Raw genomic sequence first — 15,889 nt, forward strand, 5'->3', positions numbered from 1 at the left:
GAAAAAATCAATTCTTCTTACTGAACAAAGCCCAAAAAACTTGAATTGCTGTTGAAATGTACTTCGCTTTAAGCAATGAGTTTCAAGAAAGGAGTAGCACTGCCAAATAAAAATGCATAACTCGAAGTGCTCTTAGAATCAGCTACATTTATAGTCCAGTTGTAATGTCCCGCGCCAGCAAAGGTACTCTTACACGAATATGGTATACGCGCCCATATAATTGAATGCATAACGGTTATATAAAACATAGTGCATTAAAGAAACCAACATCATGTCTTGCGTAAATACAAACAGGCCACCAGAAAATACAAGTTATAATTTCAAACGATGGGATACATCAGATCCCTACACATAGTTCTAATACCACAAAACAGCAATCTGATTCCCAGGATGGTGTTGGTCATACTCCTAAACTAGTGCAAACAACTACGTTGACAATAAAATGCACAAGATTAAGCTACAACTCAGCCAACACGCATAGTTCACATGATTCTTGGGTTTTCTTCCGTAGATTTTTCACCTGAAACAATAGATCCCATAACGGGTGAGATATACATCTCAGTAAGAAGTAAGAAACCACCCATATTTCTACATCAACAATTCGATCATGCCCTGTTATAACATAATTAACAGTTCAGCCTGCATAAAGTTTCAACCATCACACTTTTCTCAAGGTAAAAGGCATTAATAACATTGATCATGATTCATGAATGGGAACTAGCTACTATACGGTCATAGCACCAACTCCACATATACTATACGTGCACTAGAAGACCTTGTACGAGTGTTGAGCTCAACGACTGTGAGGCATCCCTCACAATGTCATCTATCATATCCCTACCTCCTGGGATATGACACTGTGGAAGGAAATAACATCATATTCATTCTATCACAATTCTCTGATATAAGGATATCCCGCCATAGAGTCAAGAAACTCAACAAAATCATAAAAGTCATCTTATCGAAAAGTTTTGCTTCACATTAACTGTAAATGTCCCATAGCATACGAAAAGAGAAATTTCATGTTTGGATTCATGGATGTTCTTATCATATACATGCAAGCATTTAACGGAACATTCACACTTGCATTCTAAATTCCACTAAGTACCAGCATCAATACACCATTTAAAACTAAATTTCAGAGTCACAACACCACAGAATTTAGTGACAGAAAAGTGAATGGTTTCCTAGACTTACCCCAAGTATAATATATAGTTCAGAAGACCTAAATGCTTTAATTAACTCAACTGCTAGGCTTCAAGAAGATCTTTCCCACTGATACGATCCAGTCCAAGCCTACTCAGGTATATAAAAGGGACAAGCACAGGAGGAATTGGGCTTCAACTAAAGGTGATCAGGGCCCAAATATCACTGAAGCAAAGGATGGTGACTCAGCAAATTCTGTTGCAACAAACTGAGTGCGCGCAAGGGAGTAAAGGGAAGGCTGAGGAGAGAGGGAGGGGGATCGAACAAAAAGAGGAGAATTGAGACCTTGGGAGAGAGTGGAGCCTCTCCAATTGCTTCACATTATCTTTCTTTTCCTGCACTTTTTGATTTACATTGTTGTGTTGTTTCCTGTTTGAAAGAGGAGCTTAATTGATCCTGATGGACAATTTGCCTCTGAGGATGAATTAGAAGTGTAATTGGAGCTTATCATTTTCAGTTATAATACAGATATGGACGTATTTCCTTCATAGAGCTGTGTTTCGTTTCTGATTTGAGTTGATTTAGTGTTGATTGTTGTTGGTCTGTATCAATTTGGTATCAGAGCTCCGATCTAGGAGCTCTGTGGGATGGTCGTGACTAGAAGCATGGAAAACCGTGTTGATACTATGGAGGAGAGGCTGCGCAGGACAGAGGCTCAAAACGTTGAAATACTAAGGAGAGTGGAAGCTGGCGAAACGGGGGTGCTAGAGATCCTTCGGAGACTGGATGACATAACGAGACTCAGGGGAAATGATTCTCACGACGAGAATGACGGTTCTAATCGCTACACAACCGGACCGCCAGGACGGAGATACAATCCGGTTATGTCAACAACCAGGCGTTTGTAATTACCCTTGTTCCACGGAGAGGACGCGTACGGGTGGATAAACAAAGTAGAAAGGTACTTCAGTATCAACGGTGTAGCCGAAGAAGACAAGGTAGCTGCAGTGATGGTTACGTTGGAAGGCGAAGCCCTACAGTGGTACCTGTGGTGGGAAATCAACAACCCCAATGTGGGTTGGGAGTTTTTCCGGCGAGAAGTCTTGAGCAGGTTCCAACCGGAAGCTCTAGATAACCCATATAGAGCTCTGTATTCCTTAAAGCAGACGGGAACGATGGCGGAGTTCAGGTGCGAGTTCGAGAAGATTATTGGTGCTTTGCGTTTTGAGGATGAAGAGCTTTTGAAGGGCGCGTGGATTAATGGCGTCCGGTGTAGCGTTCGTGAAGAGTTGATGATGACTCCCAACATAAGTTTATCAGAGATGATGAAGTATTCTCTGAAAATAGAGAAGAGGAATGATGCATTGAGGGACGAAGGCTTGGGGACAGGGAGAGGATTTGGGCCAACAGGAGCGAGCAGAGGAAATCAGGCCCAACGTAATTGGGCTGGCCAATACACCAATAGGGGAAACTGGAGCGGATCGGGCTTCACTAACCAATCCAATCCGGTTCGGGTCATGGGTCAAGCCCACTCAAATACCCTAAATCAACCTGCTAGGGCTCCAAACGAGGAGCAAACACGAACGACGGCCACAAAAGGGGCATCTGGCACCGTCAACACACGGAGGGGCTGGACTCGCGACGGAGAGTCAAGCGAGTAGCAATCGACGTCTCTCACCAGCAGAAGCCAGGGAACGTCAGGCCAAGGGGTTGTGCTTTACCTGCAACGAACGGTGGAACCCCCAACATAGATGCCCATTCAAGCATCTTCAGGTGATGATAGTCGAAGACAATGACTGTGTGGAGGGAGAAAAGTCGATGGAAGGGCCGACGATCCTTGAAGATACAGATCCACACGGAGGAAACGAAGACGTAACTCCTCAGCTCTCGATGCAATGTTTGCTGGGACTCTCTTCAAGCCAAACACTCAAGGCATGGGGAGAGATTCACGGGACTGGCGTCGTCGTGATGATTGACTGTGGGGCATCAAGCAACTTTATAGAGAGAGGAGTGGCTGAGCGACTGAAGCTACCAGTTACAGAGACCCAAACGTATAATGTAGAGGTGGGAGATGGCCACAAGGTTTGTTGTCAGGGGGTGTGTAAGGAAGTGAGTCTTTCACTTCAGGGAGCAAGGATCAACCAAGATCTTTACATTTTTGATCTGGGAAGCGCGGATGTGGTGTTGGGATTGGAGTGGCTGACTCAGCTTGGGGATATAAGAGCCAACTTCAAGGACTTGGTTCTGAGGTTCATGCAGGAGGGACAAGAGGTCGTAATCGAGGGGGATCCGACTTTGTTTCGTTCTGTAGCCTCCCTGAAGTCTGTGGTTAAGGCATTGCAAGACCACGGACAAGGTTTTTTTCTAAAATCTGAAGAAGAAGAGGGTCCAGATGGTGAAGAACCATGGGAGGAGTTGGAAGGCTTGTTGGTTTGGTTCGAAGATGTCTTCCAGAAGAAAAATGGGCTGCCGCCGAAGAGGGAACACGACCATGCAATCAACCTGAAACCTGGGAGCACGGTGCCAAACATACGGCCATACAGGTACCCACACTATCAAAAGTCTGAGATAGAAAATCTGGTGGCTGAGTTATTGGGTGATGGGTGGATTAGGCATAGTACCAGCCCCTATTCTAGTCCCATGATTTTGGTAAAGAAGAAAGACGGGAGCTGGAGGGTCTGTGTCGATTACAGAGCCCTGAATAAGCTGATTGTGCTTGATAAGTTTCCCATTCCGGTGGTGGATGAGTTGCTAGACGAGTTGGGGGGCTCAACAATTTTTTGCAAACTCGATCTGAAATCTGGATTCCATCAGATCAGGATGCGAGAAGAGGACATACCAAAAACCGCGTTTAGAACACACCAAGGACATTACGAGTACTTGGTGATGCCCTTCGGGTTAACAAACGCACCTTCCTCATTTCAAGCTCTTATGAATGATGTCCTTCGTCCATTTCTGAGGAAGTTCGCTTTGGTATTTTTTGATGATATAATGGTATACAGCAAGGGCAGAGCTGAACACTTGGAGCACCTGCGTCTGATCTTTGAGGCCCTAAGGTCAAATTCATTGGTGTGCAACAGGAAGAAGTGTAGTTTTGGAAAGAGTAAGATGGAATATTTGGGCCACGTTATAACAGCTCAAGGAGTCAGTGCTGATCCTAGTAAGGTTAAGGCTATGAGGGGATGGCCAATACCCAAAAATGTAAAGGGCCTGCGAGGTTTCTTAGGCTTGACAGGATATTATAGGCGGTTTGTGCAAGACTATGGGAAAGTTGCGAAACCATTAACAGAGTTGCTTAAGAAAGATGCATTCAAATGGAATGCAGAGGCGGAGAAAGCCTTTGAATTCTTAAAGGAGAAGATGAGTACTGTCCCTGTTCTTGCTTTGCCTAATTTCTCTAAGTTGTTTACTGTGGTCACAGATGCGTCAGGAAAAGGAATTGGGGTTGTCCTAATGCAGGACAACAGACCTATTGCGTTTCTAAGTCAAGGGTTCTCCCTAAGGGCACAAGGGAAGTCAATCTATGAGAAGGAACTTATGGCCATAGTCTTTGCCGTACAAAAGTGGAAGCATTACTTGATGGGGAGACATTTTGTCATAAAAACTGACCAGAAGAGTTTGAAATTCTTAACTGATCAGAAAGTATTGAATGAGGAGCAGCAGAAATGGGCAGTTAAGCTCATTGGATTTGATTTTGAGATCCACTACCATCCGGGCAAGGAAAATCACGTTGCTGATGCGCTCTCTAGACAAATGCAATTGTGCGGCATCACTAGATTGCAGCTGCCAATATTGGAGGACCTAGAGCTGGAATTACACAATGACAGTAAGATGAGAAGCATTATTCAAGCATTGTTAATTGGCAGTGACATTCATCAAGGATTTAAATTGGTCGAAGGCAAGTTGTACTACAATGAGAGGTTAGTTTTGCCTAAAAATTCTAAATTCATTTCTGTTTTGCTACATGAATTCCACGATTCCAGCTTTGGGGGGCATTCTGGATACTTTAGAACCTATAAAAGGTTGGCTGGGCTGGTTTATTGGGAAGGGATGAAGAGATGTATCAAGGAGTATGTGGCTGCATGCATTATTTGTCAGCAAAATAAAGCACAAAATCTGTCCCCAGCTGGGCTGTTGCAACCATTACCTATTCCAGAAAAGGTGTGGACTGACATTTCCATGGATTTTGTGGGAGGGCTGCCAAAGTCTATGGGTTTCGATACAATATTGGTAGTTGTTGACCGCCTCACAAAATATGCGCACTTCCTCCCCCTTAGGCATCCATACACGGCCAAAGATGTTGCTGACCTATTCATCAAGGAGATAGTACGACTTCACGGGTTCCCATCAACCATTGTTTCAGATAGGGACCGGATCTTTATGAGCTCTTTTTGGACAGACCTATTCAAAAGTGCCGGTACTAAGTTGCACTATAGCACTGCTTACCATCCACAGACTAACGGTCAAACGGAGGTAGTAAACCGGTGTTTAGAGGTGTACTTACGTTGTTTCTGTGGACCTAGGCCTAAGCTGTGGCATAAATGGGTTCCTTGGGCTGAGTTTTGGTACAACTCAACCTACAAGGATGCCACGGGTATGACACCCTTCAAGGCCCTTTATGGTAGAGATTCCCCCCATCTGTTTAGAGGGGAAGGGTTTGCCTCTGCCGTGGATGCTCTGTCCAATTCTTTGCATGCCAGAGATGAAATTTTGCTCGAGCTGAAGCAAAATTTGGTCCAAGCCCAGAACCGTATGACTGTCCATGTCAACCAGCGTAGAAGGGACGTCCAGTTCGCTCCTGGTGACTATGTTTATCTACGGCTCCAGCCCTATCGGCTTAAAACAATTGCAAGGCGTGTTAACGAGAAATTGAGTCCCCGGTATTATGGTCCCTATGTTATCTTGGAGAAAATTGGAGCAGCTGCGTATAAGTTACAATTACCCAGAAGTTGTCAAGTCCATCCGGTTTTCCACGTCTCTTTACTCAAGAAGGCTGTCACTCCGGTTCTGAATGCACAACCTTTGCCTGAGGCCCTTTCTGAGAATTGGGAATTGATTGTGGAACCAGAAAAGTTGGTACAATGGAGATTGTCCAACACAGGGGAGCTTCAGGTGCTGGTCAAATGGCATCCCTTGCCAGAATTTGAAAATACTTGGGAATCTTTTGCGGTCATTAATGGGCAGTTTCCTCACTTCCACCTCGAGGACAAGGTGCTTGCATTGGGGGGCAGTATTGATACGATCCAGTCCAAGCCTACTCAGGTATATAAAAGGGACAAGCACAGGAGGAATTGGGCTTCAACTAAAGGTGATCAGGGCCCAAATATCACTGAAGCAAAGGATGGTGACTCAGCAAATTCTGTTGCAACAAACTGAGTGCGCGCAAGGGAGTAAAGGGAAGGCTGAGGAGAGAGGGAGGGGGATCGAACAAAAAGAGGAGAATTGAGACCTTGGGAGAGAGTGGAGCCTCTCCAATTGCTTCACATTATCTTTCTTTTCCTGCACTTTTTGATTTACATTGTTGTGTTGTTTCCTGTTTGAAAGAGGAGCTTAATTGATCCTGATGGACAATTTGCCTCTGAGGATGAATTAGAAGTGTAATTGGAGCTTATCATTTTCAGTTATAATACAGATATGGACGTATTTCCTTCATAGAGCTGTGTTTCGTTTCTGATTTGAGTTGATTTACTGTTGATTGTTGTTGGTCTGTATCACCCACACTCATGCAAAGGGGTCTAGACTTAGTTTTTGCTTCTGACCGGCTCCTGTACTCTCTCTCTCTCTCCAAACGCTGCCTCGGCAAGAAGTCTGAGGAAGGCAATTCAAATCAATAGGTCTTGAATTAGATGTCCAAGATGTAGAGAATATTTTTCCCCTCTTTGTTCCTCTTTGATTCACCCTCACCAAAAGAATATAAGCCACTAGAGGCTTCCCTTAAACAACAGCCTCGGTTCCTAGTGAGGTAGCCCTTCAAGGTTTTTGTAAAGAACCTTGGGATACACCACCTTAAAAGCTAGCTCAAAGGGTGGGAGTGTTCAAGGCCTTATAAACTCCACATTAGTTGCACATACAACCAATGTGGGGTTATATATCTCAACACGCCCCCTCATACAAGAGCCCATTGGGCTTGAAGAGTAAATAATACAACAGGCCCAGCCTACCTGTGCTAAGAAACGTCACCCGATACGAACGTTTGAAGGTTTTTGGGTGTTTATGCAACAGTTTTCCAAGCTCTTCAAACGAAAAGTAAGAACTCCTCTTTTCCAGCCAAGACATCATGTTAAACAGCCAAGATAGCATGTTACTTGTATTCCCAGTGTCTACATTACTTTTATTTCGTGGTGTATCCACCATAGGAGCCCCACCATCAGAAGTGGTTTCTTCCTCCAGAGAAGACAAAATATTAAATCCAGAAACATTAGTTGTAACGTCGGTAACTGCATAGGAGATACTCTTCGCATTTTGCTTTAACTGCCCACGAGTGACTGTTTTTGCGGTTGCCGTAACAGTCGTTGCCTTGGTTGTGGAAGTAACTGAACCTGCCAAGGGAGGTTGTGCTTGTTGACGGCGAGGCTTTTGCACCATCATCCATGGCCTTAAACCAGCATTGGATACTGGTTGTGTCCATAGCATCCACATTTGAAGCATATCAAGAATAAACCTTCATACTCAATGCGTTTCATTCTTCCTTCTAATCTGTATGAAGCACGAAATGGTTTGGATAAATCAAGTTCAACACAAAGTCTAGCATATCGTCCCCTAGATTGTTCCATTGTAGTTCTATCTATGCGTATTGTCTTTCCAAGTCTATCACCAACTTCTCTCAGAAAAAGACCATCACCATTTTCTAGTGTAGGATCTATCAGTAGATCCTCTTCCGACTCTGGGAAATTCCTCGCCATAGTCCAATTCACCATTATGCTCCATCATCTCACGCCAGGACTTTTACTATGATTTTCCATCTTCCATCCATGGTTCACGACGAGGAACCAAGGAAGTAGAATTAGAAAATCTTTCATCTCCCCTTTTATTCCTCTTAATGCTACTGTGAAGAAGGTCTTCTTCTTCTACTGATTCTTCGGTAATAAGATTTTTTTTTTTTTTTTTAAAATACAAATTTGGTTTTTGCACCTATGTTTACTCTCAGTAAATGCAAGCACCAGTAGTAAAACATCTATGCGCTACCGCTGCTCCATCATGTGCATCACATGCTTCAGCTTCTTCCTCACATGATCTGCATTGCCATATATTCCTTTTAATCCTGATTTTCGCATTGCTCAACTAAAAGCCTTGCATAGTTGTACTAAAAAAAATTATAGCCAAACATATTTAACCATATTTCAAAACAATATGTGAATTTCTATCCTTCCACTTTCATTCTTTCATTTCCGTTCCCAAACGAAGCAAATTCAAGTGTCAAGTATGTAGCGAAAGACAGAAAAATAAATCAGTCAAATCACATAAAAAAAGAAGAAAGAAATTTAAGTATACACACCCAGCATGGATCCCTCATACACAATTAATAACATATTTAACAGTAATTTTAAACCACAACTTTATCAGAATCCTGAGGTCAAAATACAGAAAGAAGTCCAAACTCAAATGGTCCAAAGTATGACATGTACTTCAGTATTTACCACGGTGTGTTCAGGGCACAAGCAATATCTTCCCAATATGCTGGCTGCTTTCCATAAGCCGGTGACCCTCGGCTGCTTCAGAAAGAGGGAAAGATTTGAAGATAACAGGCTTAACCTTTCCTTCTGCAATTGCAGGCCAAACATTCTTCTCCACTTCACTAATTATCACTGCTTTATTTTCAGGACTTCTACTACGCAAGCCAGCCCCTGTACATAATCCACCATATTATATTATAAATGTCATGTTCAACTACATTCAGATCCTACCATACACCATAAAAAAGAGCACACGTTCCAATTATGAAAATGCTGGTTGTCTAATACATCTTCACTCAAAAAACATGTTCAAGCATAAAATCAAAAGAAGGAGAACCTCGGAAGGGGTGTGACAACTCTTGCGGAAGGTAAGTCTAGAAGAAAGCACAATGTAGAAAACAAAGGAAATACAGTGATTGAAACAACTCAAAAAATGAAAAACTAGAAAAAAGCTCGATGCAGAAATACCAAACCGGTTTTCACGGATGGGTTTAAAAACCGAACCACTTTTGCTTTTTCAATTTGAAAAGCACAAACAAAATTTGTAAGTAGAAGTCATAGGAAAATTAAAGTTGTCATTATTTTAAATTTTCTCATTCTTCTTCCCTCTGTCCAAATTAAGTAGAATTTCCTGAATTACTTTGTATTTTCATAATTATTAAGATCAGTGATTGACTTTATACATCAATTTCGTTAGGTTTGATTTCTCCATATTCCAACATAGAAGACGTAGCACCATGTTCGTACTTGCACAGAAAAATATTTACATGTAGAAAACTAAAGTTGAACAGGAGCATCTATTAGAAAAGGATATTATCCAAAATTTGTTATATACCTTGTACAGTAAGACGCTTGGCAAGTAAAGCGCGGAGATCTACTTCTGTAGAAACTCCCCCTTGAAATCCGATAATAAAAAGCCTTCCATCAAAATTTAAGCTGTCAAGATTTCTTTGATAGTAGGATGCTCCCATACAATCGAGAATAACATCAACACCTGCCACCACACATCAATCACAATAATACATCATGCTTCTCTATACAACCAGTAAAAACACAAACATCAAGGTGTACTAAATATATTGTTTAACACTGAGGAATTCTGAGAAACTACATTGTGCTTCCTAGAGATAATAATACCTTGACCACCGGTTTCTTCCTTTACCCTCGCAACAAAGTCCTCTGTTTTGTAATTGATGCCCACATCAGCTCCGATTCCCTTGCAAAAAGCTAGTTTCTCCTCACTACCTGCTAAGCAATATCTAGAATAAAATTTTGGCAAACATTGCCTGGAATTTCAAGGAACGAGATTGGATAATAACTACTTGAAAACATGTCAGTTTCACTGACAACTAATCTCGACATCTAAATACATGGTCATTGACTAATACTCAATAACATGAAAAGCGCTACTGAACCTGCTGTAACAAATACTCTTGCTCCTCGGTATTTAGCTATCTGAATTGCAAATGTACCGATTCCGCTCGAACCTCCATGAATCTGATAATTAAAAGATTAAAGTCAACATATCAATTATTCAGCTAGAACTATTACCAAATAAAAGACCCAAGGAAGATAACTATACAGTAAAACCAAAAGCAACGCAAGAATCAATGGCAAAATTACTCCTTGTGGTAGTACTATATACACATACAAGGTTCAATATAGATTTATTAAGTCAAGGATATCAGCCACTGAACATGCTCGCAGCATCATGGGGATATGCTTTCAGCCATTGAAAAGTAGACGCACACAACAACCATGCTTTCAGAGAATAGATTTTTGTATTCTCCTGAAAAGTTATCAGTGTATCATAGCACTTACCAACAAGGTTTCTCCTTGAGATAGCCGGCTCATCATAAAAATAGTTGACCACACAGTGCATGCCACCTCAGGAAAACTAGTTGCATCCTTCAGAGAAATCCCGGATGGAACCGGAAGAACCTGTCCGGCAGGAACAGCAACTTTCTCAGCATATCCTCCTCCACTGAGAAGGGCACATACCTGTAAACCACATCTCATAATTTTCATTCATAGGACAACACACAGACGTATTCTCAAAACCCCAGTATAACAGAACCTCATTCATAGTCAACGCTAGTTAAGGGAGCAATAGAGATTATAATTTCCACGAATGAAGAAGTGATGTTCAATCATCAAGCTGAGTATGGGCATAATACACAATACTAATTCAAAGCAAAGGCATATGTTGTGCTTGTTACAGAACTCGAAAAGTTTAAAATTTTTAAGATACCCATTTAAAAAAAGATATACCTGATCGCCGATTTTCCACCTGGAAACGTTTTTGCCGACGGATTCAATTGTTCCGGAACATTCAAGACCTGGGTATGGACTTGCACCTTTAGGGGGAGGGTAGGAGCCTTTCCTCTGAAGTGTATCGGCTCTGTTAAGCGCGGTGGCATGGACTCGGATCAGAACTTCGTCGTCTCTGATTTTGGGGTCTTCCACGTCTTGGAGTTGCAGCACTTCAGGACCACCGGGAGTAGTTATCACTACAGCCTTCATATTTTCGTTTTTGGTTCTGTTCTCTCTCTCGAGTGCGTTTGTATTGACTTTTAAAAAAATCTTTTTTATCACTTTATTTTAAAATACTTTCTATAATAAAAGTTATAATAAAAGTTGTAGCTATTTAGATTTTTTTAAAAATATTTGATTTTTGAAAAAAATATTTAACTTTTAATTTTTATTTTTTTTAAAAGTTAAAATTTTTAACTTTTGAAAAAGGTAAATTTTTAATTTTTTTTATAATTTCTACTTTTTTAAAAAAAAATAGGCCTTCAAACAAACTATTTTCGATAAATGTTTTTTTTTTTTTGTTAAAGCAACTTTTTTTTAAAAAAAAGCCCGGAGTCACTCTGAGAATTAACTGAGAAGAACAACACAAGCACCGCTAGTGAAGTAGGAGTACTAGAAGTGACTATTGTCAAAACTTTCTGACGCACACGACTCTTCTGTCCAAGCGAATGAAACGTGTGGTTTCATGCCAGGAGAGGCACGGCACTCTCTTTTCCAAATCACCTATTTTTTATTTATTTTTTCGATTAAAAAAGGCTAGGTTCATTGTACATTTTGCCAGGATTAATTTATTTGAGGTCAAAATAGTTTTTTAACTGTAAAGTCTTTAAGTTGGATCCTTCATCTTTAAAGTGTCTTTTTTAGGGTAATTTGGTACTCATAAAATTGGTTTATGGTATTCTATGCTTTTCATACTACTTTATTATTTTTACACTTTTAAACCTATAATTATTGAAATCCATACAAAAATAAAGTTTGTATTCCTTTCATTTTTTTCATAGTTCCCAAGCAATTAAAAAATGACCTGTTTGACAATTTTCTTCTTCCCAATTTAATCATATATCCAAAACAATATGTGAAATTCTATCCTTCCACTTTCATTCTTTCCATTCCCACCGAAGTGAATTCAAAGTAGTGAAAGATAGACAAATAACTCTGTCAAACCAAAAGAAAAGAAAGAAATTTTGGATGCCTTGCACCCAAATAATGACATATTTAGCTGTAATTTTACACCATTAGTTTATTAGAATCCTCAGTTCAAATTACAGAAAGAAGTCCGAACACAAATGATTCAAAGTATGTCATGATGGTGTTTAGGGCACAAGCAATATCTTCCCAATATGCTGGCTGCTTTCCATAAGCCGATGAGCCTCCGCTGCTTCAGAAAGAGGGAAAGATTTGTTGATAACAGGCTTAACCTTTCCTTCCGCAATTGCAGGCCACACATTCTTCTCCACTTCACTAATTATAACTGCTTTATTTTCAGGACTTCTATTACGCAAGCCAGCTCCTGCACAAAATCCACCATATTATATTATAAAGGTCTATATTCAACTAAAGTAAGAACCTCATTACCCAAAAAAGTGGACACGTTCCAATAATGGAAAAGTTGGTTTTCGAGTATAAAATCAAAAGAAGTAGAAGCTCAGAAGGGATGTACCTACCCTTGCGGTAGGTAGGTCTGGAAGAAAGCACAATGTAGAAAGCATAGGAAGCACAGTGACAGAAACAACTTAGGACTGGAAGTGCCATAGCACGCAGGGCTGTGGGTGCTATGTGGGGTCCTCGAACTATTCAACATGAAACAGTAGTTACTGGGGCGGCTGCTGCTGCTGCCCCTGCACCCACCACTAATAGTCTTGGTGGCGATGCATGCAATATTCACTCAAAGGCCTTCCAAGATTGCCTAAATAGCTATGGGAATGACTTTAGCAAGTGCCAGTTTTACATGATATCAGAGTCATGGTGTTACAGATTCGATCCTCACCACCTCCCATTTAATTAATAACTAACGAAGTCTTTTGGAGTTTTTTAGCATAAGTAAGTGGATCTATGCATTGTTCATTCTTCAAGCTCAATAAGCTCTCGTGTGAAGGACGTGTTACAAATATATAAAACCATTAATGTAACCTAACCCAAAAGCTCATCCAAAAACTTAAGTTTTTGGATTGAATTGGTTTTTTACAACTAGAAAGAAACTCTTATACAAAAATAGAGAAAGATACATAATCATGAACGAGGGAGAAGCACACAAACAGAACTCGTTAGTACAAGTCATTGAAAAATAAGTTGTCACTGTTTTACATGTTCTCATTCTTCTCCCCTCAGCCCAAAATTAAGTAGAATTTCATGAACAACTTTGTATTTTTGTAATTATTAACATAAGTGATTGACTTTTAACTTTAATTTCATTAATTTATTTTCTGGAAAAACTATTCTTATGTTACATAAAATACATTTTCTCTCCTACACACTCTTGGCAAACTGTGCCACCTTTTTTTTTTCTTTTCTTTTTTTTTTTCAGGTGGTGGATCCCACAAATTTATCTCTATGACATGAGATAACTATCCCCTTTAACATGAGATTAATAAAACCCTTTATTTTCTTCATCTTCCAACATACAAGACGTCGTACCAAGTTTTTACTTGCACAGAAAAATGTTAACAGGCAGAAAACTAAACCTGAACATTAGCAACTGTTAGAAAAGGGTATAATCCAAAATTTGTAATACCTTGTACAGTAAGACGCTTGGCAAATAAAGTGCGGAGATCTACTTCTGTAGAAATCCCCCCTTGAAAGCCGATAATGAAAAGCCTACCATCCAAATTCAAGCTATCAAGATTTCTTTGATAGTAGGATGCTCCCATACAATCAAGAATAACATCAACACCTGCCACCACACATCAATTGCAATATTACATCATACTTCTGTATACAACCAGTAAAAACACACATATCAAGGGGTACTAAATCCAACAATGAAGAATGCTGGGGAAACTACATCATGCTTCCTGGAGATAATAATACCTTGACCACCAGTTTCTTCCTTGACCCTTGCAACAAAGTCCTCTGTCTTGTAATTTATGCCCACATCAGCCCCGATACCCTTGCAAAAAGCTAGTTTCTCCTCACTACCTGCTAAGCAATATCAAGAATACTATTTCGACAAACATTGCTTGGAATTTCAATAAACGAGATTGGTAATAACTAATTGAAAACTATGCCAGACAGCTGATCTCCACTGACTCCACATCCAAATATATGGAAACAGACTATTGCACAATAACATGAAAAGCATTACTGAACCTGCAGTAACAAATACTCTTGCTCCTCGGTATTTAGCTATCTGAATTGCAAATGTACCAATTCCACTGGAACCTCCGTGAATCTGAGCATTGATAGATTAAAGGTTGCATATCAATTATTAAGCTAGAATTATTACCAAACAAAAGAAACAGTGAAAAATAACTCCTTGTGGTAGTACTGTATACACATTTACAAGGTTCAATATAGATTTATTAAGTTATAGGGAACACTGAACATGCTCGCAGCGTCATGGGGGGATAAGCTCTCAGCCATTGAAAATTAGCAGCACACAACAACCATGCTTTCAGAGAATAGATTTTTGTAAGTTATCAGTTTACCAAAGCACTTACCAACAAGGTTTCTCCTTGAGATAGCCGGCTCGTCATAAAAACAGTTGACCACACGGTGCATGCCACCTCAGGAAAACTAGTTGCATCCTTCAGAGAAATCCCGGATGGAACCGGAAGAACTTGTCCAGCAGGAACAGCAACTTTCTCAGCATATCCTCCTCCACTGAGAATAGCACATACCTGTAAAACACATATTATAATTTTCATTCATAGGACAACACACTGACGTATTCTCAAAACCTCAGCATAACAGAACCTCATTCATAGTCAACGCTAATTAAGGGATCAACAGAGATTATAATTTCCACGGATGAAGAAGTGATGTTCAATCATCAAGATGAGTATGGCCATAATATAATACACAATACTAATTGAAAGCAAAGGCATATGCTGTGCTTGTTACAGAACTCGAAAAGTTTAAAACTTTGAAGAGACCCAAAATTGGATAAACAAACCCAATTCCAAAAAGAAAGGATTTAGGTATACCTGATCGCCGATTTTCCACCTGGAAACGTTTTTACCAACGGATTCGATAGCTCCGGAACACTCAAGACCAAGGTATGGACTTGCATCTTTAGGGGGAGGGTATGAGCCTTTCCTCTGCTGCATATCAGCTCCGTTAAGTGCAGTAGCATGGACTCTGATGAGGACTTCGTCGTCTCTGATTTTGGGGTCCTCCACGTTTTGTAGCTGCAGCACTTCAGGATCACCCGGACTAGTTATCACTATAGCCTTCATTTTTCTATTTCGGTTCTGCTTCTCTCTCTCTCTCTCACACACTCTCACTCTGAGAAATAATTGAGAAGAACACAACTACAAGAACCGCTAGTGTAGTAGTACAACTAGTACATGCTCTCAATTATTCATAAGACTCTGTAACGAACGCGACACTTCTGTCCAATCAAATGAAACGTGTTGTTTCATACCCGCCTATGTAGGAGAGGCACAGCACTTTCTCAAAATCACCTTCTTCTTTTTTTCAACTTTTAAAAAGTTAGGTTCATGCTACATTATTCCCGGATTAATTTATTTTAATTTCAAAGTAGTTTTCAACTGAGAAGTCTTTGATTAATGCAAGTTTTAAAGTTGGATCCTTCGTCT

General features: G+C 40.4%; 2 protein-coding genes across 5 annotated transcripts; both read right to left on the reverse strand.

Moving 5' to 3' along the window:
* Positions 1 to 216: 216 nt before the first annotated feature.
* Positions 217 to 11,366, reverse strand: LOC133306696 (uncharacterized). 2 transcript variants are annotated; one of them, XM_061507056.1, is made up of 7 exons: positions 11,091 to 11,366; positions 10,641 to 10,820; positions 10,235 to 10,316; positions 9,957 to 10,064; positions 9,655 to 9,813; positions 8,784 to 8,990; positions 217 to 520 (listed from the first exon to the last, which is right to left on the reverse strand). In XM_061507056.1, the coding sequence occupies exons 1-6, from the start codon at positions 11,340 to 11,342 to the stop codon at positions 8,794 to 8,796; spliced, it is 978 nt and encodes a 325-aa protein (XP_061363040.1). In that variant the 5' UTR covers positions 11,343 to 11,366; the 3' UTR covers positions 217 to 520; positions 8,784 to 8,793. The 2 variants fall into 2 exon arrangements, with proteins under 2 accessions (XP_061363040.1, XP_061363041.1); XM_061507057.1 differs by lacking the exon at positions 217 to 520 and having other exon boundaries at positions 8,580 to 8,990.
* Positions 11,367 to 12,264: 898 nt separating this feature from the next.
* LOC133306704 (uncharacterized) lies at positions 12,265 to 15,671 on the reverse strand. 3 transcript variants are annotated; one of them, XM_061507068.1, is made up of 7 exons: positions 15,499 to 15,671; positions 15,275 to 15,402; positions 14,789 to 14,968; positions 14,439 to 14,520; positions 14,160 to 14,267; positions 13,864 to 14,022; positions 12,275 to 12,642 (listed from the first exon to the last, which is right to left on the reverse strand). In XM_061507068.1, the coding sequence occupies exons 1-7, from the start codon at positions 15,524 to 15,526 to the stop codon at positions 12,446 to 12,448; spliced, it is 882 nt and encodes a 293-aa protein (XP_061363052.1). In that variant the 5' UTR covers positions 15,527 to 15,671; the 3' UTR covers positions 12,275 to 12,445. The 3 variants fall into 3 exon arrangements, with proteins under 3 accessions (XP_061363050.1, XP_061363052.1, XP_061363049.1); XM_061507066.1 differs by having other exon boundaries at positions 12,265 to 12,642; positions 14,160 to 14,249; positions 15,275 to 15,671; XM_061507065.1 differs by having other exon boundaries at positions 15,275 to 15,671.
* Positions 15,672 to 15,889: the final 218 nt, after the last annotated feature.

This window comes from Gastrolobium bilobum, unplaced genomic scaffold (genome assembly GCF_033153095.1).
Source record: "Gastrolobium bilobum isolate Gb01-03AN ecotype WA unplaced genomic scaffold, APGP_CSIRO_Gbil_v1 utg4375, whole genome shotgun sequence".
In the NCBI taxonomy this organism is placed as follows: domain Eukaryota; kingdom Viridiplantae; phylum Streptophyta; class Magnoliopsida; order Fabales; family Fabaceae; genus Gastrolobium; species Gastrolobium bilobum.

Excerpts from the sequence above, each read along its gene's own strand:
- LOC133306696 (XM_061507056.1), bottom strand. The coding sequence starts at position 11,342 with ATGAAGGCTGTAGTGATAACTACTCCCGGTGGTCCTGAAGTGCTGCAA. Across the intron at positions 10,065-10,234 it reads AAGAGTATTTGTTACAGCAG|GTAGTGAGGAGAAACTAGCT; the intron begins GTTCAGTAGCGC and ends ATTGCTTAGCAG. Across the intron at positions 8,991-9,654 it reads CAAGCGTCTTACTGTACAAG|GGGCTGGCTTGCGTAGTAGA; the intron begins GTATATAACAAA and ends GATTATGTACAG.
- LOC133306704 (XM_061507065.1), bottom strand. The coding sequence starts at position 15,526 with ATGAAGGCTATAGTGATAACTAGTCCGGGTGATCCTGAAGTGCTGCAG. Across the intron at positions 14,521-14,788 it reads CTCAAGGAGAAACCTTGTTG|ATTCACGGAGGTTCCAGTGG; the intron begins GTAAGTGCTTTG and ends ATCAATGCTCAG. Across the intron at positions 14,023-14,159 it reads GGAAGAAACTGGTGGTCAAG|GTGTTGATGTTATTCTTGAT; the intron begins GTATTATTATCT and ends GTGTGGTGGCAG.